Source organism: Nyctibius grandis, chromosome 4, assembly GCF_013368605.1.
Source record: "Nyctibius grandis isolate bNycGra1 chromosome 4, bNycGra1.pri, whole genome shotgun sequence".
Taxonomy (NCBI): Eukaryota; Metazoa; Chordata; class Aves; order Nyctibiiformes; family Nyctibiidae; genus Nyctibius; species Nyctibius grandis.
In genome coordinates, this window is record NC_090661.1 from 18,430,877 (window position 1) to 18,456,507 (window position 25,631).

The window sequence follows — 25,631 nt, forward strand, 5'->3', positions numbered from 1 at the left end:
AACAGCCTGGTATTTATGGATAAAGTGCATTTCCATTTTGTTTAGCAGAATCATGATTGGCTCGCTTATACAGAATGCAAGTATGCAAAACCAGCACTTTTTCCTTACCTCAATGAGAACACATTTTTAAGAAACTCAGAAAATGGTCAAGAACTAGCATAATTCAAAATTCTATGGCTGTACTATGAATTCCTTAGAAGCGAGGAAGGAAGAGAAGACCAGGCATATTCTGTGACTATACAGAATTCCAGCCCTCTAATCCCACCCTTTAACTTGGCCTTGTATCTAATCAGAACAAACGCCCACACTGGATAGCCTTTCACAAGAAAAAAGACAGAACAATATTTTCAGACCAAACACATGCATCCCTAAACCATGTCTTGCATCTCTTCTGGTAAGATTGCTCTCAATTACTCCAGCGGTCATAAAAGCTGCCAATACATGACTTCAACATGCAATTTTTTTTTCCTTTTAAAAAACTAAAAAGAATGAAGAGTAGTACTATTACCTAGTGAGTTAATATATTCTTTTCGCATCCTCCTACCCATATATCTCTGGTTTGATTCCTGGCTGAGAACAGTTAATTACTTCAACTTGCCCGGTAATCATTTTAATTCCTAAAGATTATAGCCATGGCTATTTATTTTATAGCCTTCATTAAAGTAACTTGACAAGTAAAAGGGATGCAAACTGTCTGAGACCTGTGTGCAAATCATGCTATTGTTTATACTGACACCTCCCAGCAGTCCCTGAGCCTGTCCTCATTTGTGCATTTGTTTCTTGTGACAAACGCAATCATGGCTGGGCAATACCTGTCTCACAAAGTAATGAGCAAAACAGAAGCACAGTGAGGTTAGCTTTGTGCTAGGATGCTACATAAATGCCCAGTGAGATAGCCCATTAATTGAATTTCCATACACACTACACTTATCTTATGGCAAAATATCATCCCGTGGGCATGGAATGCCCTGATTTGGTATCACACCTTTTGGCAGACCATGATAATAAACTCAGGGTACACTTGGGACTGCAGCTACTTTGACAGGAAAGCTTAAGCGAGGAGAGAGAAATGCAGCTGATCCCTCACAAATTTTAGGAAAGGTGGAATTCAGAAGTTTAGTACAATATTTAATACCCCCCACCCCCTCATTTAAGAGGTTATCACAGGTATTCTAACCAGGTCTATCTGCTCAGTAGTGATCCCAAGTGTCTTAATTTAGGCTGGATTTTGTAAACCTCAATTTGAGAGTCAAAACAGATGATGAAAACCAGAGCCTTCCCTCAGAGAGCTGGTGAGAGTTGGTCCTTGGGAGACCAAAAAGAATGGACTTGTGCCTAATGGGTAGGACAGACTACCTGGGCTCTCTTGGTAGCTCTGTTACTGGCAGCCATATGGACAAGGACAAGGTTACTTAACATTTTTAAAAGCCGCAGCTGGCCACAGTTTGAAAAAGGTGACCAGAACCTCACCAGGAGTCTACTCTTCTTACTAAAACAAAGAGTAATGCCACCACAGTGTTCATACCTCACAGAAGTTTGTATAACTGAATTCAGTGGGATTTGTACGAGGCTTTAACCTTTTAGGGCAAAAGCTTCTATAGTGATAAAGGGTATGATGGCAACAATAATGAAAAAAAGCTAAAGCAGTAAGTAATGTTAATAAAATTGTTGCTTCTTGACTAAGTGGGGGCTGATTTGGAGGACTTACAGCACATTGCTGTCCACTGTTGGAGAGAAAGCGAGGCCAGAGTGAGACACTGAATTGTTTAATGTTATGTATGTGCTCCCAACCCTCCAACGTATATTGTTCCCTCTGAATTTGCTTCTTTATAGCAATCCAACAGCTACTCTACACCTGTTCTTTTTAATACCCCAAAGCCTTAACCACTAAATAGTCATGTCACTGGACTAATGCATGATTTTACAAGCTTTTAGGAGACAAGTTAAATTATTCTTGTGAGAATGCTTGACTAGCGGTGTTGTCGTTTTTTCATATCATAAAAACAGTGTATAGTGTACAGGCCATCCTTACGGTACATACAAATCAGAATTAAGGAGTAGCATCAGAACTGGGACTGCAAACCAGGACTGGACAAGCACAGCCAACTGTCACCAGTGCTAGATTGCTTAGACAGTGCAGTGAAAGAGGGCAGCATGGGAGCTGTAGGGATGGTAGTAATGTAACTACAATTTGGAAAAAAAACATGGTAGCAAACAGAGTATAGGAATTACATCAGATCATGGACATTCACTCAGCTTAGTCACCTCAGAATAGAAAGACCAGTTCTAACATATCCTATATAAGTGGGTCACGTTAGGTTTATTGGAAACATATCAGGGGGTACCAAAGGAGTGAAGACACAACCTAGGTAACTGTTGAGCTTCTGTCACTTAGTGTGTCTGAGTTTCTCAGTCTTGCATGCATTTTAGCTTCTGTCAGGTATGATGCTACCATTGCCTTTCCTTCAGAAGGTGAGACAAGAATACACACAGTACATTAAATAGCTACTACACGTGGTGTCTGCAGCTGAGCTAGAAACTTAAACCAGACCTCTCAAATCCTGCATGCTATCCTGTACAGTTCAGCATCATCTTTCAGCACAATACTTTTTGGGTGGCCATGCCATCTGGGGTACACTGGAAGAGTCTGTACCTCAATTTGCAGAGTGCTTCTGAGTTTTCGTTTGTATATGACGACTCCAATAAAGACTTCAGTACTCTTAATTGCGGATGCTGAGCAATGCAACCACCTTGACAGCTTTCTGGGCTAACATCCTTAAAAAGAAGAATGTAAGTGTTGTGAAGAACCCAAGACAGGTATGTACCTATTTATGTGTCCCACTAGCAAATGCACTTAAAGCATTTACCTCCCTGAGGTCAGCTGGAGTGCAGTGGAATCTACTAGGTGTCTTACAAGGCACCACTGAGATTCTGCTAAAATCTAGGAGAATGTGTGGAGAAAATGCTGTAATAAATCCTTTGAAAAAGTTGGGTTGATTTGATCATTCAACAGCTGCACTGCAATTGGCCAGAGAGCACAGGTTTCTGGCATAGCCATTCTGAGTTTTTGCCAGCACATGCGAGCTAGGTATCTTGGCTAACAGCTCTAAAAGGGATCCTCCAGCGAGCCAGAATCCGTAGAAAACTAATTTTCATGTTGCCAATCACTAAACAACTTCAACTGCTTTAAAGAGAAAACTCAAATTTAATCAAAAATCTGTTTATCTTTCTACAGAGTCATGAATATTTCTTTGGCTCTTATCACTAATTATTTTATATACGTGTGTCAAGAGCAACATTCTCTGCCTCTTTCCCTAGGCCATCTACTCATCGTTCAGCAACATCTCTGCGCAGCAAAAGCCACAATCTGCCCTTGACAACAAATAAGTATATCGCTCAGCAAGATCAAGAAGCAGTTGCTGCCTGCGGGTACTGCTGTAAAAAAAGCACCGATGTTGGCAGTGTTTATTTCAAGGGTGATATGGATTTTCCCAGGCTAGTCTGCCTGGGGCAGGAAGGGCTCTCTGAATGGTCATTCACAGCTATGACTCTAGGACACAGTAATCTTAAGGATCTTGGGGGATCTTAGCAAAGCATTTATGTGGGGTTTCAACCAGAGGAAATAAGGCAGAGTGCAATGGTGAAATCCAGGACAGCCCTGGACAGGTAAGTCAGGCATTCAGAAAGAAATGTATATATCCTTGATGTATCTATCCTGAATTTCATCAGAGAAACCAGAAAAGTAGTTCTTGGTCTGTGCACACCAAGATACTTCAGAGTTACAGTAGATCTGAGACAACCAGGGCCATATCATCAGTGAAGATGTGATGTGCCTGTGACCTACAGGTCTCGTTATGTAGGTAAGAGAGACCTGCACTGTGCACACACAAATAGACGGCCCATATATGGTTTATTTGGGAACATACAGTAACTGCTTTTCCACAGAAGCAGTTGGTTGATCAAGAAGCACAGGAAAAGCTGTGTGAACTTACTCCACAGTGTGACAAATCATGTGTTACACTGCCTGATGGGTTCCCAGGTTCCATCAAAGATGAGTGTCCATGCCTGGGTCCTTTGGTCCCATGCCTTAAGATGGTACTATTTGGGGAAGAAGAAAAGCTGCTTTGAGTGCCATTCTTTAGGGCTCACAGCTGGGGGCAGAGTTTCTGCTGAGACGGAGGAACAAGAAATCTCCTTCCCTCCGTTTTTCTTATGCATGAAGTTACCTCCATACAGGAGTTTGCACAGGTGTATTGAAGTCCTCCCACATCTAGCTGGTTTTGCTGTTGCTCAGATGCTAGAGTCCCCTCTTCCCCCACTGTTAATCACCATCTCCAATCCGGCTTTCAGAGACAGGAGCTACCCACTAGTGCAAAAGGCTGCCTGTGCTTTCCCCCCATGCTGGGTAGCAAAGTGCTGAGATGAAGGGGAACTCCAGAGGAGTAGCAAAATAGATAAAGGGAGTTCTTCAGAAGAAGGATGTACATTAGAGCATCCTGAGTGGAGAAAGCGACAGCCACAGATCACACAGGAAAGTAAGACAGGGAGAGACTGAAGAAATGGTTCCGGTAGCAGTGGGTAGTTAAGGCTGCAGTGAAGGCAGTGGCTGCAGGTAAGGCTGTAATTAAGATACCGGTTGTAGTTAAGGCTGAATGCTATTTTGCCATTAAAGCTTCAACTCAGTCATTTATCTTTATATGAGAAAACTCAGTATCTAGCCCTCAGCCATCTTACAGCTGTTTACTCCTCAAGCACAATTATATTTTTGAGGAATCTGCAAATCAGTTCATTAATTAATATATCAGTTCAAATTATTGAAACTTGGAACCTTAAAGAGATCTTATTTTAAAAAATGAAACAGACCCCGGTATTAAAACGGCATTAAGATTGCAAAGTTAAGTATTCAAAAGTTAAGAATCGCTAAAATAAAGCTTGAAGAGGTTATACTGCACTCTGCGGGCAAGTCAGGATGAGGCGGTGGATGTGTTGCTGTCCCCAGCACCTCTGTTTTACTTGTGGCCAAAGTCAGAAAGTCTGTAGCAATGTGATGAAAGTTTAGTGTCACGAAGGACAAGCTTGTGATAGAGGCAGCTGATTGACATACTGCAGAATCCAACTCTCTTTCTGCCCCTGCCACAGAATCCTTCTGTGAAAGAAAATGAACAGGTGCCTTAAACTGAGACATTCACAGGTAATTATGAGTTGCAGGTTCCCCAGTTTTCAAAATCACAGTGCGACACATCCAAAGTTTGATTTACAGTATTTATAAGCACGTGGAGCAGCAGTTGCAGTCGGTAGGCACTCTGCTCTCCAAGTAAAGGACTGTTATCAAGCACTGAGTATTCTGAGATATTAGGCCCCAGAGTATCCAACCACACGCTCAAAATTTGAGTTTCATTTTGCAGAATCATGTATCCTCATATAAATGGAGATAATCAGACAAATGTGGCAAACATAACATGAAAACAGTGTAATTAATGTTTGTAAACCTAAAATACTATGATGAAAATCCTACCTAGCATTCATAGCAAGGCTTGAATGCAGTGAGCAGAAATTATGAATGGATCCATAAAATGGATGATGTGGAAAAATCAAACATTAAATAGCTGTTTATTCAAAAAACAACACTGTTCAAATACCAAATGAGGGAAAGATTTGTTGGAAAAAAACTGTACAAGTTCGTTATTAATGGCCATATCCTAATGTGCATCAGCTAAGTTAACGTTACACTGGCAACCTGAAGAACAGCACATCTTAAACTCTCAGTGCTTGATTTTGCAGACTTAAAGCTCTTTTAACATACCTTGGGATGTATTATAGGTGAGGCTGGTATTAATGGTTATTAATAAGGTTGTCTAGTAGTTCCCTTTTTAATCCTCATTTTAAGTTGCTTATGACTTACCACCAATTTAACAACTTAATAACAATTTTCCTTTCTTTTCATCTGCCTCAGACTGGTTTCATGTTTGTGTGTACATACATGTTGTGTATGGGCCAAAACATTTCCACTATCTAAGTCTAATTTAAATTAAATGTTTTTTTTTGCCATAAAAAAGGAAAATTTCTAGTATCCTCAACTGCAATGGGAAAACTTCAATATTTGTTTGCATTCTCTAGAAAAATTTATTCAAACTGCCACTAGAAAACTGCAGTTTGCATTTACTAGCAGAAACTCTCCAGAGCATCAGGATCAAAATTCTACCTGCACTGGTAACACTTCACAGGACAATTTTTCTACCTAAAACTGACACTATGAGCTGCTGTGGCTAGGGTTATCACAAGATAACAAACTTTAAAACAAAGTGAGTGCAAAACCAACAGGAAATAGATCTAGGACTGACAGCAACTGACTGGGACAACCAGGTAGTGGAAATTAGAGCTGGAACGCAGTGGAGAAGAGAAAAGGATCTGGGATTTGGGGCCAAATATGGAGCAGAAATGACTGGGAGAAGTTGGCAAGACTAGAGTGCAAATCAGGGAAGGAGATGGGAACAGACGCTCTTCATGAGATGGGGTAAAATGTGCATTTCTGATTTTAAGAGCCTAAATTTTCAACCCTAACAATAACTGGATGTAGGAGAGATTTGCGTGTTTTAGACAACATGCACACATTTATTATAAAGGGGAAAGACTATGTGCAGCATCATGTCTTGTAATTAAAATTAGAAATGGTGCTTGGACACTGATGTGTGCGGCAACTGAATATCGCTCTTCTGAATTATCTGCTCATCATAGGTGCTGATACACCAAATACAGATGTAAGGGAATCAGGAGCTAGATGATCTCTGCTAGCATTTCTAACAAACACACAGTGCATTAGTTGTTATAAATACCCTGAGCTCAAAAATAGCCAGTAATCAGTTCTAATGAGAATATGTTTTTTTTTCTTTGATAGATCCAGGCAATCTGTGGGTCTGCAAAGTGTTGCTAGGAATTGCTAGGGAGAGCTGAGAGCAGAGGAATTGACTGTGCTGGGGTTAGAGTTGCTGTTTTCCTCCATTATGTCACAAACAGGCGCAAGGCTTTCTTTTCGCTCTCAATAAAATCATAATCAGCATCGCTCTTCCCACATGCACGCAGCTTTCTGGATCAGGCCAAGGGTTCCCTATGGAGACATCAATATGAGGGAACTGTTGCATACAGTCAGTTAATAATTGTGGGGCTGTCAGCAGTGGTGTCAGTCTCCATATCGACTGCCTCTGCAGAGATCAGGTCTGGTGCTGGAGTGAGATACATTTACATGTCAGCTCTGTCCTAGCTCTTGGTTGGGATAGAGAGATTTGGAGGCAGGCAGCACAGAGACTAGCACTGCTGTGGGTTCTCAGTCACCTGGCAGCTTGCGGACATCTCCATCCAGCAGGGCTCAGTGTTTCAAAGCTGTGATGAGTGAAACAGAGAGAAGTGTAGAGATGGCAAAAATTTACTTTGCCGCATTTCTGTAAGGAGCAATGGGGAATTAGGAAGGGTCTGTATAAGCTCCCAAGAATTGTAACTCAACAGCAATTGTAACTCTTTCAATCCTTAATTTTAGCCTTAAGCCCTCTTAGTTCGAGAAAAGGGAACAATGTCCAGGAAATGTCCCAACCCTTCCTACTTTTCCAAGACTCCTATAGAAACGACTGCAATTTATGTTCAGAGCAACCTGGGCACTGCAATGACTTGTTAAGATGGAGAACTGAAGCAGAGAAAGGTAATGCATCTTGTTCAAGACCACCCTGAATGCCTTCAGCAGAGACAGAAATCAAGCTCAGATCACCTGGGTCTCAGTCCTGAGGTTTAACCATAAGGCACTCACTCTTCTTGCCTCATGACAATTCAGGATGTATTGGACAATATCTACCATTCTGATACACTGTGAGGTAGCATTCTGGGAAGAATTGCTGTGAAGAGAGAGGCGAGAGTCTCTGCATGCCATTGCCTGGATGGGTAAAGAGGACGAAGAGCCGAAGAGATCTAAAATAATAGAAGCAGCATCCTACCACATCTTCTACTTCCTCATCTGCTGTTTGCTCAGAGACCTCCCCTGCTCCTGGAGGAATGAACTCACTGTTGTTACTTTGGCACTTCAAGGACCATCTCTCCATGAGACTGGCTTGCTGTGCAATTTCTGCAGTAAGCAGAATTATTCCTGCAGATCCTACATGCAGTTCCTCTTCCCCTCAAGGGTCTGAAGACACGTTTAAAACTACAGCTTATTCCTCTATGCTGTGTATATGCAGGATTTGCACAATATACATTGCCAGTAATGGGGATTAATTACAGTCAAGGCCCAATGTGCAGTTTGTCAGTGACAAATTATGTCAATGAAACAGCAAGTCCGTCCTTACCTCCCTCTCCTGCACAAACACAACTGGATTGAACTTTTATTGTTTTCTCCAGGTAGCCATCAGTGCTCCAGAAAACCGTGCAGATCTAAGGAGTAGCTCCCAGAAAACACTGACTCTGAGGTATGCAATTCAGCATACTTCAGGCTATGTGATTATCTTCATGAGGCCAGTCAAGGCTCTGTGGTGAACTAAAGCCTACCCAAACTTTGGACTAAACTTAGCAGTTCACTTGTGACAGTAAAGGATTTTTAACTGCACTCTACCCGCTCTGCTGTACTGACGAAGTTAGCTGCATCACATGGCTCAACCCCATCTGATCCTCCCACTCTGACTGACAGAAATACCTGGAGACTCCTTGAGTGACTGTCAATGGAAATGTTACAGTTTCATCTCATTATCAGTGTTCACAGCACAGATAAAACCATTCTGGAAATCAACTTCTGGGTGCACAGAGGAGCATCTCATTAAAGTTCCATATCTCAGCCATGACTCACTCTGTTTTGCTCCTTTTCATGCTGTCTGAAAGTACCAACTACAAGGGCAGGTAAAACTGTTGCCTTGAAAAGTTCTGAGGTTGGTTACTGTGTGTGCTCCAAGGGAAAGGGTGTCATAACTGGATTGCCTTTCTTTGTGAACAGTGTGGCATATTGTTATATATTCCTTCCTTCCTTCCTCCATTCACCCCCCAAACCAGAGAGATCACAAGACACCAGTATCAGCCATGCTGGGCTCCATGCCAGGAGAATTAATGAAGTGGTGTAATAGCTCACACGGAGGCCTAGTGATTGGCACCACACTTAAAATGCATCTGCAAGGCAGGAGATCATAGCGTTGCTGCTGTGTTCTGTTTATTACAGGCACGTCTCTTCCATTCCATTGACTTCTTTATTAGCGCTTTTTAAGGCCGCAATGTGGGGGCTAGCTCTGCTTGAAGCATGGAGGTTTGAATTCCAGCACAGCTTATGGAAAGAAAGTCTCCCTTTGAGACTTTAGACCTGGATAACAGATCCTGGTGCTAAAAAGAACAGGAACCTTATCGAGAGGTTCCCGAGGAGTTTGAAAAATCCTACAGGGCAATGTGAGACTGGGTTGGTTTTTATACTTCCTCTTGTTTTTTTCATGGAAGGAAGGGGGAAAATTTTATCTGAAGAGTATAGAGGCTTTGTGGTAACTGCAGGGAGGACTTCATTTCCTAGAGGGGAGGTTTGAAAGCAGCTGCAAGCAACAGATGTGCAGACTCATACCTCCTTGCTTTTCATCTGTGCTGTTAAGAGGTCAAATCTTGAGTTGACATGGACAGGAAGGAACGAGTGGGTCTCAGTGTACTCATCAACCAGCATTCGATCACGTGATGAACTTCAAATAATTTTGCTATCCATTATTCATAACTTGTAAAGCAGAGCTGTACAGCTCTGGACTGAGAGGCAGTGGCTGGGCTGTACAGGGAACCAGGATGGCTCCATGTCTACCCTGAATTGCCTTGGCTTAAAGCACAGACTGAAAAAACATAGACTGTAACTGGCTGAGGATGGGGCTGGGCTGGAGTCATCAGATTCATCCTACCAAAGGCCAGGAAGACTAGGTCTGTATGGGAGGAGGTGGAAATCTGTTGGTACTGTCTGCAACTCCAGTTGCTGAGCTCGCTGTTATAACAAATTCAGACACAGCTAAAAGCTGGTGTAGTGGTGCCAGCGTGCAGCAGCTTGATGCAGCTGCTGCCCTTGCCACAGCTCACTGTGGCAGCTCCCTGCACAGTCAACACGGCACCAAGCCATAGCTATGGGGAGTCGGGGGGTGCATGGTCCAGTGGTGCCCCTAGAGGCAATGGTGATGAGAGGGCATTGTCCCTGGAGAGCACATCCTGTCCCTGGCCAAGCACCTGGGCTTTGCTCAGCTGTTGGGCTTATTGCTGACTCCTTTGGAAATTTCTAGAAAGCTCTTGCTGGCAACTGAATTGCCATGGAAATGTTTTTAGATTGCCCCTGCAATACTCCCCCAAGCAGTCTCCTTTGTATCTGCATTCATGCCCTGCTTGTAACTGCAAAGGACCCTGCTGCCTCCCTGTCAATCCTGCATGGGAGCCGAAACAAAGCAGTGTGGAGCATGAACAGGAAGAACTGCAAGCAGGCAGCCTAATCAGGACATGCAAATTCCATCTCAGGTCCCCTAGATTCACTTTTTTTCACCCCCTAATATTTTTAAAGCCTCTTCTTAAAACAGCCAACACTACTGCTTTCAGTTCCCAAAAATTATACGGCCAATGAAAGCAAACAGACACTAGCGTATGCAAATGAATCCAAACCTGAAAGCCTTAATTTTTATATCCATGTGACACCTACAGAGGCTTGCTTTTCACTGTAAAGAACTTAAAAAACCTTCTTTTAGCTATCTTATATACTATATGCATCATATAGATTTATTATCTTGCTGGGAAATAACAACGAATGGTGAAAGTCTGCAGGTCTTTATTGAAACCCTTAATATAGACAACTTTTATGTCTGGAATCTATCACTGATTTTTGCAATATGTTCTGAGACACTCACCCACAACTAGTTTCTAACAAGCTGTCCCCAACCTGCAGTGATGCCATCCCGAAGTCTGCTATCCGGATGTTGTTCTTTTCATCCAGCAGTAGGTTTTCTGGTTTTAAGTCCCTGTGGCTGTAAAGAGAGGATCAAAATGTGAGTTAAATTGTCCACAACAGTTTTCTGAGTCCACAACTTGTTATTTATACAGCATAGCATCCAACTTATTATATTTTAATTTATTTTATTTTTTTTCCTGTCCTAGGCAGGAGAACACACATATCCAAGATCCAATCTTTGGAATACTCCAGACCATATCCCAAATGCCCACTCCTGATGAATGCAAGGCTTGAGCCTGCAGTGCCCTGATTGATAGGAAATGAACATCTTTAACTTCCAGTAATATCAACACAATCTGAGGGAGAGACTGAGGGAAATAGGTAGGAGGAGAATTTCAGCTTGGATTTAGGGTTGATATACTCCATCATATGCCAGCTCCTTAAGGTAGAAGGCAGCACCATCAATATATTCTGTCAACAACAGGAAACAAAATGAGTGATACCTAGAGAAAAAAACAACCTTGGGATAAATGCTACTGCAAAAAGCCCCTATTAGGAGTTGTTTACATAGGCATATGGCTTTGAAGTAATTTTGGGTAATTAGCTCTGATGGAGAAATCCCTTTAACCCAGCACTGCTTATAACTGAGGGTGCCAGCAGTGGGAAGGAAGAGAGAGGATTCCCTTCTTTCCATGAAAGGTCAATTCTCTCACTATTTGGCAACACGGGAAGAGCCGGGCAGCCATGATCTTCAGGATGGCAACTCCTGCTTTAAATCAAAGGTATCATATATTGACTGATTTATTAATCTACATTACCCACAGCCGACACCACTGTGCACCCATGTCTGCTTGTTAGTACTCAAGTGCTTTTGTACAACTATTACATCTACTTGATTTTATATCCAAAGACAAAAATCTCTGCACAAAATTTGTGATGATTTTGCTTTTTCTTCTTTTTATTTGCAACTCTTGAAGAGTCAGATGAGAGAAGCACTTTAGGTAGACTAAAGCAGCAGCTCTTTTCTTGTTTTTGCTTATGAGTAGGCAAAACGACTCTTTGATGTCTTGCTAATAAAAGGTCCAAATACAAGCACTCAAACCTTGCAGGCAGAACGGCCAGCTTTGGTGCCCAGTCCGAACACAAACCTGTGGGGAACGGCCAGCCAACAACACATGCGAATGTCAGGCAAACAACAGTAATTTGCAACAACGGTCCACTAAAACCAGTTACCCTGACCAGAAACTGAACTCAGCAAAAGAACCAGCATTAGGATAGTCTAGTCCAATGACACCCATAATGGCAGGCATCCTTATCTTCATGGCATTTCCTCTTCACTTTTTAAGACATTCCTCTAGCGCTCCTCATGCATGCAAATGTAATTCTACCTGTATACCACTGCAAACAAGGACAGTCTCTACCCTCTCAGAGAAACATGAGAGGTATAACAATGTCTTGGAAATTATCTCCTGTGGTCTGAAGAGAAGTCTGGAATGATCAGTTAGAGGTAACATGTAAATAATGCAGGTCAATTCTATGCAAAACCAGAGCACACTGTAACAGGACACCTGGGAAGTGTAACAGATATTTCCAAAGGAGACTTCCAGCAAAACAGTGCACATTCAAAGCAGGTACTGGTCATTTAACTTGTCACTGAATCCTATGATTCCTTCCCCCTCACCTTTTAAAGAGCATAAAATTTGGTCTCCAGTCTTGTATAAACATGATGAACCCTGCGTATTAAAGTGGCCTTGTTAACCATGGGCAAACAATCCGGTAGATAATGGAGCAGTACGATACAGATTTGTGCGTATTTTCATCTGACAAAGCAAAAGGTGCTTTATCAAATCTATCTTTCTCACAGAAATCAAAGTTTAAAGGTAACTGGAGACAGAAGACTTATCAGCCATATAATAACTATCAAGACAGTCATACCTACTTGACAAAAAAGCAGGAGATGAGTGACAAGGAAACGTTCCAGAGGCAGTGAATGACCAGGTAACGGCCACGAAAAGAACCCCGAATGCCATCATCAAGGACAGCGGCCCTGGACAAAGGCAAGATCGTCAACATCTGCCAAATCTGAACATGCTCCAAGCCCAGCAATGAAATGAAGAGCCCACAGTCCTAAGGCAAGCTAGGAAAGCTGGACACTAATGAGACAATAGTGTGGGATTTAATCTTTCCTCCAGCAGACATCCTGGACAGTTCTCATCTTACCACTAGTTTCCTTAATGGGCTGCTGGGAAGAAGACCTCATCCAACTGGGGAGATGCACGGAAGTTCTCATGTCTGAGGACTAGGGCTCAGTGGCAAGTAACAGCTCCCTGTAAAGCGAGCAGTGCTTGTTCGATGCTATGAAACCAGAAACGCCCGCACAGCTCAAGTTGAGTGTGTGTCCTTCTACTGTGCATGGTTTTTCAGCAGCTATGGTTGTTTTTCAGTCTTAGCAACTGCTCTTGGCTGACTGCTGAACAGATACATGGTGTAGCAGCTGAGGGTGCTGCTGCCCGTGCCTGTTCCGCTGTTTGCGCACTGGCTGATACCATTTGTACATGTTCAGTCTATAGCAGGCATACTGCTGACATGTGCCTTTTGTACCTAAAAATTGAAATTCTTTGCTTATCCTAAAATCATGTAGTTTTTTAAGAGAGAATTGAAAGGATTGATCAAGGCACAGCATGACCTAAGCATGGGACATCCACAAGTGTTTCTCCAGCCTAGATGCATGCTCACTGCAAAACATCTCATGTTATTTCACAAAAATGGTGCAGCTAAAGGAAATGCAAAAATGCTCCCCTTCCATGCCTCAAAGCTACCAGCCTGGAGCAGAATGTGTGTGAACCTTGAACCAGCCCCACTCACAGACCACTGAGAGGTGGTGAAAGGGAAGGGACACCACCTGTGAAAATGAGTACAGTATTCACTGGTGGAAAGGAATCTCCTTCTCCCCATTTCATCCTGTCTTCCCATCAGCTGGGATCCACAACACGGACAGTTTTAGGCCTGGATTTTTAGGGAGGATCAAGTGGGAAAATGAGGTTCCTATAAAGTGGCAAATACATTCAGGGGTTTTTTTGGAGAGCCACTGCAAGAGAGAGAGGAAAAAGGGGGTGCCACCATCCACATTCCAAATGTGGAGTAAGCTTCACCTCACTGTGCTGTGCAGTGCTTTTCCATGAACGATCAGCCTACATGGGCTATGGTTGTCTTTAGGCAGAGGTCCTGACCCACCTCCCAGAGAGCATTTTGAAAGCCTTAAGTTGAAATCTGGGGATTTGCACAACTGGGATAGTATGTGCCAAAGGAAATCTGGAGTGGCAACAGACCTTAAAGGTTGCTCCAGACACTCACCAAAACAAAATCAAGAAAAACTATCAGCTCTGCACTACAGCCCACTGAGCAGAGAGGAGAGTGTGGAGTCTGTCGAGAATTGCTACATTTACTACGTTATTACTAAATATACTGCTCTAAAATACAAGAACTCTCATATGGCAGTTTTGCATCTCTAACCCTTCTCCATCTCCCTTTCAACACAGTCTCTAGGGTCCAGTATGGGTGGTTAGCAGAGGAATTTCATGGCAGCCTGAGTATTTTTTTTTGTATTGTGGCAGCACTCCTCTCAGAGATCAGGGTGCCAGTGGGATCAGGCAGTCCTTGCACATTCAACCACAAGATAATTTTATGCCCCAATGAAAATTTTCTTCTAGCTGGAACATTTCTTTGCTGTCCATCTTTGGACCACTTTGAATTTGCTGAGGCAGCATCCTGGGGATAGAAGTCAGACCAGGAGTCTGCACCAGACTGGCAGAACCAGCATCACTGCCACTGGGAATGAGACTTCCTCTCTGTATTTGCATTTCCCATCTTTGTATTGCCAGCTTTTCAAATGCCAGAAGGAAGGGAGAGGAATATATGGGAATAGGGAAGGCTTGTTATAATTTACCTAAGAGCCCAGCAGCCCGGATAGCCTCATGCATTCATATTTGGAAAGAATTCTCTTGTGCCAAAATGAAACAAAACAAAACAAAACAAAAATCCCACTGTATGTGGTAATTACTTGGCATTAATGGAACATTGCAGAGTAAATGCATTTAATTTGGTCCCATTCCAGCTGATCTCTCTGGCTCTCCATGTCTTATATGACCGCATCAACTCCTCTCTCTGCAGGTGAACAGAGGACTCGTTACCCTTTTGTTGTTCCAAAGGCTCTAAAGCTGTAGGGGCTTTATCACATGGCTGGAAAATTGGAAGAGAAGAAAGCAGCTTCTTTAGTGACAAACATGGCAAACTCTCCTATTAAGCCCTGCATATGCTGAGAAACAATATCAAAGAGAAATGCAGCACTGCAGAAGTCGTCAGTGTAACCCTGATCCAGGGTGGCCACAGACTGCCCAGAGCTCCTCAACCAAGACAACGGAGCAAGAAGGTAGCTCCAGAAGCCTGTATATGGCAGGCTTTTGAAGGGAAAGTGTGTGAGTGAAAGGGTGCCATTAAACAAGCCATGACAGGGAAGCACAAACTGTCAGACTCTCCGGAATGTCTCTCTTCTACAGATTACAACAAAGGCTTTACAATTCCCTTGCAGCACAAGATGGATACAGAGACAGGTCTGAAAAAATTGTCCCATGGAAATGGGCACAGTTCTTGGAGGTGGTGCATAGAAAATGAAAGGCACACACATGTGTTAGCATGTTCCAGCTTCCCACTTACACACCGGCCACGCTTGCTTTGTGGTCGCTCCCAGAGATGCTGTTCAGACAGCTCCTCTAGCTCTTTTTGTTGCCTTTCCAGCCTGTCCTCCTACTCCGGGAATATCCCTGTATCTGTACTGCAGACAATTGCAGCACACATAAAAAAGAGAAACAGTCTCTCCCTGTCACCCAGGTTTGGCAGAAGATTTTGGTGTAGTGACAGACTCCAGATCTTGGATTCAAAGGAGCTATGTCACCTGGCATAAGATGATGAACTAACCCATTATTTTAAAGTGATTTCTGAGCTGAAACGTTCATATCAGTTTCTATGACAACTCATTGTAGGTCACAGATTTCCAACCCAAGAAACCTCCTAATTGGAGTAGTTGCAGGACATTTGTACTAATCAGATTGTTGGCTACTTTGCAAACGCTTTTCTTACTGACCCCATACTCCCAGAAGGGCCAGACCACAGAATAATTGTTCTGCAGTATGCCTCTTAAGTGTGTCTGATGTGATGCAAATAATTTATCAGTAATAATTAACAGTATGAGAAGCAATATTTTTAATTTTCTTGAGCAGAAAAGGCCTTTCATCTTATTTTCTCTTGCTTCTGCAAATCAGATCCGAATGTGTAACTTGTATCTACCTACAGAAGAATTTTGTTTACAGCCATGGTTGCTATGCTCAAATTTAGTAAGTTTTCACAGAATTCTGCAGAGCAACTAAATATAGTTACAGCTAGGAAAAAGGACAACATCTATAAACACATCAGGAGACCTGGAGTAGGGCTTGTGTGCATAAACCTTGCTTGCTTTTTAACAATTATTTCCATTGATCTATTAAAATATATTGCTCTTCCTTACCAATCTTGCCTCAAAACATATATTCATGTATTTCAAAGCCAGAACAGACTGTCAAATCTGATCACCACTGCTGTGCTTGCCAGAGAATGTTACCTGGTTATGCTTACAATAAGATTATGCCATTTTTGAGTTTCTTATATAAAGAAGTAAACTTACAAAAATACATGTCCTCTGACTTTAGCTGAGCTGGTAACTTTGCCTTTGGCATTGCAGCTGCTGTACTTCATGGGTTTTCTCTGGTTCCCTGTACAAGGGAAATTTGAAAATTCCTCATTGTTTTCGAGTGAGTTTCAATCACAGATCCGAAACTCCTGGATTCAGGCAATGATTGGTGAATCTCAGATCTCAACAAGGGAAAAAGTTACCTTCCTCACTTCTGATGGTCTGAAAGAAAACTTGAAAACCTAAAGACTCAAGGACTAGAAAAAAAAAAAACCCAGAAACCAACCTTATTAAATTCCACAATTGCTAGACCAGTTTCACATTTGGAGGCCTTGAGTCATGATTTCAAACTGTCCAGCTGCTGCATTCTTAAGTGTTCAACAGACCATCCATGCAGAACACTACAGCATGCTAGTTGTAAATGAAGCAAGGCAGAGCAGAAGTCGCTAAGAGGGTGGCACTATCTGACAGAACATGGCACCTGGCATTCTTCAGCTTTCTCTGTTTCTTGAAGACACCCCAGATTTCTCCCTAAAAGCGTGCTTCGTTTACTGACAGTGCTCTGCAGCTCCTGCCCGCAGGAATATACCAGAGACTTTGGCATTACTGCTGTGAAATCTTGAAGCATTATTTTATAAGTAGCCTTTCCCCCCCTGCACTGACGGGAAGAAGAACACAAGGCAAAGTCAAACAAAGCTCTTATTCATTGCCTCAGCCCTCTAAGTCACACCCCCCCGTGCCTACGCATGCACACACAGACACACTTCAGCAAGAGCCTTGTGCGTACTCCAGCAGGCACAGCCCCAGGCAATGAAAGGAGAAAGGGTCCTCATAATTGTCATTTATCAATATTCATAAAGAACCTGCCTTAACCCCCTCTCGTGCATGCTCAGGAAAAAAACACAAAATGAAACCCAACCAAAATAAAAGTAAAATGAAATAATCATCTTGCTGCTCATTACCGCAGGGGATTTCCTCTCAATGTCACCACTGCCCTGTGCAGTAATTGGCATTATCTGTTATCTCTGAAGCCATAATAAGGTTTGCCACGGGGCGTTTTCTGTAATCATATTTTTATTTGTCAGCTTCTGAGATACAGACACCAAATATGAGCTTGACCAAAGCAAAAACCCAACACACACAAAATACGCACGCCACCAATCCCAGCTCTCGCCGGTGATGTCACACGCAGCCAATGAGGTGCCCGCCAGCTCTCCTCGCCCGGCTCCCACCCTCCGTTGGCGCTGCAGCGTTCCCTTGCTCAAGATGAAAGAGACTCTTCCTGAGGAAAGCAAGGATTTGCGATGTACCCCAATATGTGCTCCTACATTGTTTCTGATAGAAAACATAGCCGGCACTGAATTAGCTGAGAGCTCGCCCACAGTATGGAGGCAGGATATTCAAAAGGGACTATTGATTTGGGGCACCCAGCTGAGACACCTTAAAGGCCCTGAATTTAGGAAAGCAGACACCCAGCATTAGGTGAATGGCAGCTTAGGGAAAAAAACATCAGTTGCGTCCAAAGAAAACTTCCTAGGCTAAGATGGTCTTACACTGATGTCCAAGGAACCCCAGGTTCCTCTGCCATTTCTTGCACCCCTGCTGAGCGCGTCTGCTCCGGGCACTGCAGCATGGTGCAGAGCCCTCGGAGCTAGCACAGAGGAAGAGCTGGAAGCAGAAGCAATAATGCTGCATCACTGAGCTAACCACTCTGCTTGCCAGCTCAGGCAAAGCAGCAAGGTAACACAGATATACTGTTTGCAGCATCCCACATAATACTTCTGCACGGTGCTGTCTGTTCACACCCATGGTTGTCTGTGGGTCCCTAGCACGGCACAGTGCCACGTACACAGAAAAGTCCTTAGGGAACCCTACAGTGAGTTACCTATAAGCTTTCCCCCATGGCCACAAAACCCCATAAGTGACTGCACCTCGGAGTGAGGTACATTAAATCTTCCCCACTGTTTCCATTAAATAAAATAAGAACAGAAAGCTCATGCTTTTTTTTAAAACAACACACAGACAGACTAAAGCTCCAAGCCTATTCTGCTTCCCTGTCTGAGCTGCTTGTTTGAAAACACCTCTCAGACACAGGCGATCTCTCCACACAGTAGCAGCAGAAGCCTTTTACAGACAGGAGGATTGGGGAATCCTTTCTGATTCTTTGGTCTGGGAATCCTAGTGCATCAATACATTTTGAGCAGTGAAAGCTGGATGTGGTTACACACTGCTGCAAAAGTAAGCCACAGACATTTCACAGTGTTTTGGGAGGTACAGGAAGAAGATGGGACAATGATACGGGGTTGGGGACACCAGGCTATCAATGTATTCTGCCAGTAGGTTAGAGGCATCCACATTTAGTCATTAACCAAAGCAGAAGCCTTCATTTTTCAACGTGGTCATAACTGGATAACCCGGCTGATGAGATGATTTGTCATTTCACTGCCCCATGACAGGACAAGGTCAGGCTTCATTGCTTAGGAAAGCACATTAAGTTTTATACTCACACATATGCACACACATATATTTATGCATGCTCTGATTTTCAAAAAGGGTATAATGATAACAGTCCAGAATATAAGAGAGTCTAATATAACACAGACCACAAAGGTCTCAGAGTGACCTGGAGGGTGGGAGAGCTTATGATCTACTGCTAACTTATTCAGCACTAGATGCTAGTCAAGTGGGAGTTGGGAAGGAGACAGGGGATTTACTTCTAAACAAGACTGCTGCCCAAAATCCAATATGTTCAACAGAGGAAAATGGATTCCTCAAGAGAGACATGCACTCTGCCTTGGAAATTCCACATATCGTTAAACCTGCAGAGGTGCTTGTCTGTCTGACAGCCTCACCACAATCCTCACTCAGTTTATTAAAGTCTACCATATCAAGAGGTATCCATCACAAGCCCGAAGGACTAGTATGTATGTTTATATATGCATGCTTTCATAGGAACTTCTGTCCCAACAGAGATCGGTATTTCTCTGGAATATTCATTTGGAAGAGTACCTAATTTCTCTTCAGTTGTACTTAAACATTTTTGAGTCTTCTTGGATTGGGTCTCTAAGCGTTAAGCCAAATAGGGAACAGAAACATGTATGTATGCAATCCCCCAGTGGTTACACTGCCTAGTGTACATAAAAAATAACAGCTGTACAATCTACCAAGGATTATGCTGATTATAAGAAAGTCATGATCACTCAACTCAGTTGATCAGCAGGGAGGAAATCTGTGGAATTCACAGAATAAACCTTGTTAGAGGTCTCTGCCAACAGAGAAAACAGATCCTCTAGTTAGGGCACACAAACTGCTCTTGGCTCCTCAGGGAATTTCTCTGATTACTGTAACCCTGCCTGTGCCAGGTAGGCTTTGCCCTCAGGACCTTCTCACCCAGCTCCACCACCTTTGAACTGCCTCTTCCGCTAACAGTACACTCTTCTTAATATATACTCAAGAAAGGCTCTTATTTCCCTTTCCATTTATTTGAAATATGCTCTCTTTCAGTTGAATGTTTCCTGTTTAAATGAGTCAGAGATGTAGAAGGAGGGGGCTAGAAGAGCAAGTTAAATATGTAGGCATCTGTTTTTGCCGTGGTCATTTATGCTGTGGATGTCTGGTTTGCAAGTTCTCAGTACAAAACTGGGAGTACAGAAAATCACTGTACGGTTACTAAGAAGTAACCACACAGTGATTATGCAAATCCAACTACAGCAGTATCTATCAGCGGCCCTCGGCCTCCTGGAGGGGGAGGATCTACGGCTGTCTGTGGCTATGGAGAAGCAGCCACGCAGACATAATGTAAATGGTCTTCCCTAGCCAATCTAACTGCAAGAAGCTGCATTTCTGAAAAATAAGCAGGCAGTTATGGGTCGGCAGCTATACAGAAACTCTGTGCTCAGACTGGTTATAACAACTCGATTTCAGTATAATTTAAATTACCTAAACTTGCTGAAGATGAAGGAGAAACCGGTCCAATTTAAAACACCACCTGAAAGCACAGGTTAAACCACACTTGATGGTTAACTCATATGATGGAGTTAGTGAGTATCAATAGCAGTCAGATCAAGGAAATTCTTCCCTACTGGAAAGGAAATTAAAGGCAACAGTGACTCAAATGCCCAGAAGGGACTCAGTGAAGGTTGCCAAAAGCCAGCAGGTTTCTGAAAAACTGAAGGAAGCCATAAAATGAATTTGCCATATTTGTAATTATCCCAAGTTTCTTCAGGGATTCATTCTTATATAGTGTATGCAATCCTCAGTTATTAGCAAATGCCCCAAGAATAATGGAAATTAAACTGTTTTTCCTTGGTGGTTTTGGTTTTCCTGGTCAAAGCATTCCCTGTGAACGAATGCTCCTCCAGTGAGAAGTGACAGACAATCTTCTCCATGAAAAGTCTATCTGTGACTGGCACGGTGTCTCACAGACGGCCAAGAATTAAAAAATACATCAGCACTTTACACAATGCTTTTAGAGCTTTACAACATCAGTTACTTACTATTAAGTAAAAGTATCAAGAAATAAGATCCCTTTATCCTGTGCTTTTATGTAACAGGTAACTCCCGTTGGAAATGGCCGTACTCACCATATTGAATGACTATGGCAGAAGTCTAAAGCAGAGATGATTTGTCGGAAGAACTTTCTGGCTTCTTTTGGTGTCAATCTTCCCTTTTTTACAAGATAGTCGAAGAGCTCCCCACCTGACACATGTTCTAGCACCAAATACCTAGAAAATAACAAAGCCAGGATTTTGTAAGCACATTATCATACCAACCCCTCACACACACAGAGTTATATATAAACATCTCTATTTACACGTGGTCAAGCAGAACACTTCTGGAAAGAACAGTGGAAGAGAATCAGAATTTTAAAATCAGGAGCGATTAATATTTTTAACAGGAGTTCTGCTAACTTCAGATATGCCGCTGTTGGATTCAGTGTTCAATATAATAGTGAGACATAATCCAGAAGCCAAAAATGAATCAAAAGACCAGGAGAGGAAGAAGAGAATAATCAGGTATAAGCTTTCACAGCAGCTTTTAAAGCTACTGTGGAGTGAGACTGAATACTAGGAAGCCTCAGGTCCCTTAACCAAGCTGACAGTTCCTTTATAAAACAGCTGCAGCAAAGTTGCACTCACATACTGTTCTGCCTTGGACACCTGAGAACCAGACAGATGTCAACAAACTAGAGGGAGTTAAAAAAAAAGGGTGAATAGTTTAAATTATGAAAAAAGATAACCACGTGTGTGCAGTCTTCATAAGGGCTTCAGCTTTTGCTGCTGAATAGCAGTGATTTGCTGGAGTACCTGCCCTCCCTTGCAACTCATCTGTGAAAAATGTGACACTGAGTGAATAAATGTGGCACAACAGGGACCTAGGAGCAAGAAAGGAAACCCCAAACCTCACATAGCACTCCTGGCAGTCACAGAGAGAAGAGTGAAATCTTCTGGAAGGAAAGGACTTGCCATGGATGGATCGTCTTGTTGTAAGCAGGGGCAATGAAAGGCATCCAAGCAGAGGAAAACTTAGTATAAATCTCTGGAAATGTTGCCTAATAGTGGGAATGAAATAGTTTCCCCAGGGAAGTGGCAGAACACCGTCAACTGAACCATTTAAAAATAAACCAGATATAATATGGACTAAGCAATCGACTTCTATCGGCAAGAGGATTGCTTGAAACTTCCGTGGACTTTTTCCATCTCTATTGTGATTTTGTGCTCTACTGTCTCCTTGCTTATTTTCCCAGAATATACTATTTTAAAACAGGATAAAGAAATTATGCAGTGAGATTATTTATTCAGAATCTGAAATGACAAGCATAAACAACAAATTACTATTATTTTTACTGAAAAATCACTTTTCTTCTTTGCTTCTCTCAGCTGGTTTACACCCTGTAAGGGAGGCAGAAACTTGTCCTCCTCCCTTACTGCCTAAGTCCTTTGAAGTGAGTTTCAGGGTTGCATGGCAAGGCATGTGATCTGAAAGGTGGCTTCTCTAAAGCAACAATGCAAGGGTGGACAGGGCATGCAAACCTTTGGCAGTTTGTTTGAGAGACATCACCAGAAAATTTGCAAACAAGAATTAGATATTTTTCCGAATTTTGAGTGTACTTCTCTGTCCCCTCCTCCTAACAGCACAGCAGACCAGGCCGAACTGTATGTGCAGTATGATCCCCACCTCTCAATGCTTTGCTTTACAGCAAGCTAGTTTTATTACCAGTATTAACCCAACTCTTCAAATTTGAGTGGACAATGAAAATAATTAAACCAGGATACTGTCTTTTCTATACCTCAAGCAGCATAATCTCGGAGGAAATTTCTAAATTTGAAATGGAAAGAGAAGATTGTTATAAATTTGGGGGCTTACTTATTCCTGTTTTCAATGTTTAGAAAAAGATGGAACAATAGAAGGAGTAAAAGCTGTTCTGAGGAAAGTAAAATTGGCTTAATGATGATGGCATTAGCCTTGAAGTTGCAAAAGTGGGTCCTGAGCTCCTGGTCTGTCATCAGCTCCTGTGCGACTTCCATGTGTCAGGTCTGAGCCAGCACAAGGAGAAAGCATCTCCCTGCCTTACAGAGATGCAGCAGAAAATGCAGTAAGAGACAGACATTATTATTGTCTTGCCAGCTAAGTAAGTAGTACAAAGGCACAAAAAAGTGGACAACAAAATGAAATTCTAAACTTTAGGGAATTAAAATGGTATTTTCTGCATTTTCTATCGAAATAGAAACAGTTACAAGAAATATGGTAATATTGACCTTTTTTTTTCATTAAAATGAGCAAAAAAGAGAAAACTCTTGACTTGAAAATCACATTTGGAATATGTGGGTAATCTTAACTACTCATCTGTTCTTGGAGAGATCAGACTGCCTACTGAGTACACCTTGGTAATATGGAGATCACTGTTTATCTGCATTATATTTTTTGAGCAAGACACTGAACCGCTCAGAAGAAAGCCAATGTGCAGTAGCAATGGGGACTGGGGTGTCCACATTTTCAAGTCCCAATCCCCACTTTCCAAGCCTTGGCTAACAGACATTCTGATAAGAGGGTTTGCTATATAATTCATTCTCCCTTTCATACCACAGACAGATCTGGCTAACTACCCCATATGGCAAACCCAAGGCTGGCAGAGAATCAATCCTAAAATTCTCCTTGACAGCTCCCTCTCTCACTGTGCCCAGCAGAAGCTGGATACAGCAGTGCATCTTGCCCCCAAAATTCAAATTGATAGCTGCTTTCTTTTCCTGGAAGGTATTTTATGAAGCTGATTGCTGTTACAGGCATACAGAACACCCTCCACAATGGTTTCAAATGCACAGTTTTGGAAAATTACAGACCCAGCATTTCTGTCACCCACAGCAGGAACTGCAAAGCAATTTATTTTCATCAACTTCATCTTATTAAAAACACTCAACAAAAATGCACTGACACGTTGTATGAAAAATAAAACAAATTGAAAGACAAGGAGCATTTACAAGGTCATTCATTTTTGCTTGCCACCTAGAAGCACCGGATACAATAATGGAAATGAACAGGAGAGAGCATTTGAAAAAGATTTGTGCCTATGACAAGTCAAGGGACACAGAGAAGCACAGCGATGATGTATTCTGATCTGACAAAGCCCCCAACGTGACAGGAGTGAGAAGGACGACAAACACATTCCCCAATGGTCAAGTGCAACAAATAAATGCCGCAGGGATCATTCCACGAGTACTACATGGTTACGTTGCAGCTAGGATTTCTAAGCTCGGATTTGCAGCTGGTCACCCGCCAACCCTGTTCCCTCCAGTACGATGCGTTTTTAGGATAGCCCTCAACTAGGAGATTTTTGACTAAACAAGGGCATAATTCAGCACCTGCCTCCATCTCTGTGCAAGCCAATGTTTTGCTGGTGCATTACATGGCATAGTAGTAGTACACATGTTATTTCCAAACAGGCTGACAAGAGGGGTTTAAACATTTCCAAGTGTTGCACCAGTTCTAACTACCACTGTACGGCTTACACAATCCCCACTAAATGCTGTATATCTGTATCTATCCATCTATCCACGCTTGTGTGAGTGTGTCTGAGTGACTCCATAAAAGAAGAGAATACACACTCTGAAAAGCCAAACAGAAAAAGCAAAAGAAAGAGCATTATTCCAGAGGCTGGAAAATAAGGCATTCAGACACTACATCTTTTCTCAGTCATCTGTGGTACAGAAGAGAATCCAGACCTCCTGAGTCCACATCAGCATCTAAAATCCTTTACTTTAGCAAAGTGCTATAGGATTGGAAGTATGCCAATGCCAACTCTTCGAGGATCCAGGAGAAGGTAAATAACACATAGCCTGTAGGGGAGAAAAACACAAAGAAGTATTTTCCTGAGTTTCCCCTTCCCTTTTATCTTTCACAGACAGGAGAGGTCCTCATCTCACTATAGTACTACTTTTCCCATTTATTCTAAGCAAGGGAGTGAATTCTAAAAATCCCAGAACAGTAGCCAGAACTAGTCTCCAATTACAGTTGGAAATGAAAAGTAACTTACTGGTGAATGAAGCTTTTTTTTAAAAATCCTGTCTACGTAAGATTGACAGCATCAGTCTTCCCACTGTAAAGATGTAGGAAACCCTGCTCTGTAATAGTCATTGCAAGGAGGTTCAAGGAAAGGAAAGACCCAGCCTCTGGCTGGCAGCATGCATACCACCTGCTGTGACAATACAGAGAAGAGCTACATTAGGACAAAAGACTCTGTAAGAGCATTTAGCTCTCATATCTTGGATGCTCTGGACACACACCAGCTCTTCTAATCCTTGCATTTCACATGAGAGACGCATTACAAGTATTAACCTCCTGTTCTTTATCAATAGGGAACTGCAAAGCAAAGTGACTTGTCCAGGGTTACAGTCACCCAGTACAAGAGCTGGGATTAGCACCTGTGGTCCCTTGTGCCTTCTACTCTATGCTGTCCCCACCACCAATTTCCTCTCTGCTTGCTAGGACACCAGAAAAGCA

At 42.5% G+C, this 25,631-nt stretch overlaps 1 protein-coding gene across 1 annotated transcript in view; it reads right to left on the reverse strand.

Annotated features, from left to right (window-relative positions):
* Nucleotides 1-25,631, reverse strand: part of BRSK2 (BR serine/threonine kinase 2) — a 324,717-nt gene that overhangs the window by 72,832 nt on the left and 226,254 nt on the right. Inside the window, exons 4-5 of the mRNA XM_068398802.1 lie at nucleotides 21,218-21,358; nucleotides 10,872-10,988 (exon numbers count right to left, since the gene is read on the reverse strand). Of these exons, the coding sequence (XP_068254903.1) occupies nucleotides 10,872-10,988; nucleotides 21,218-21,358 (258 nt within the window). The remainder of the gene's footprint in view (nucleotides 1-10,871; nucleotides 10,989-21,217; nucleotides 21,359-25,631) is intronic.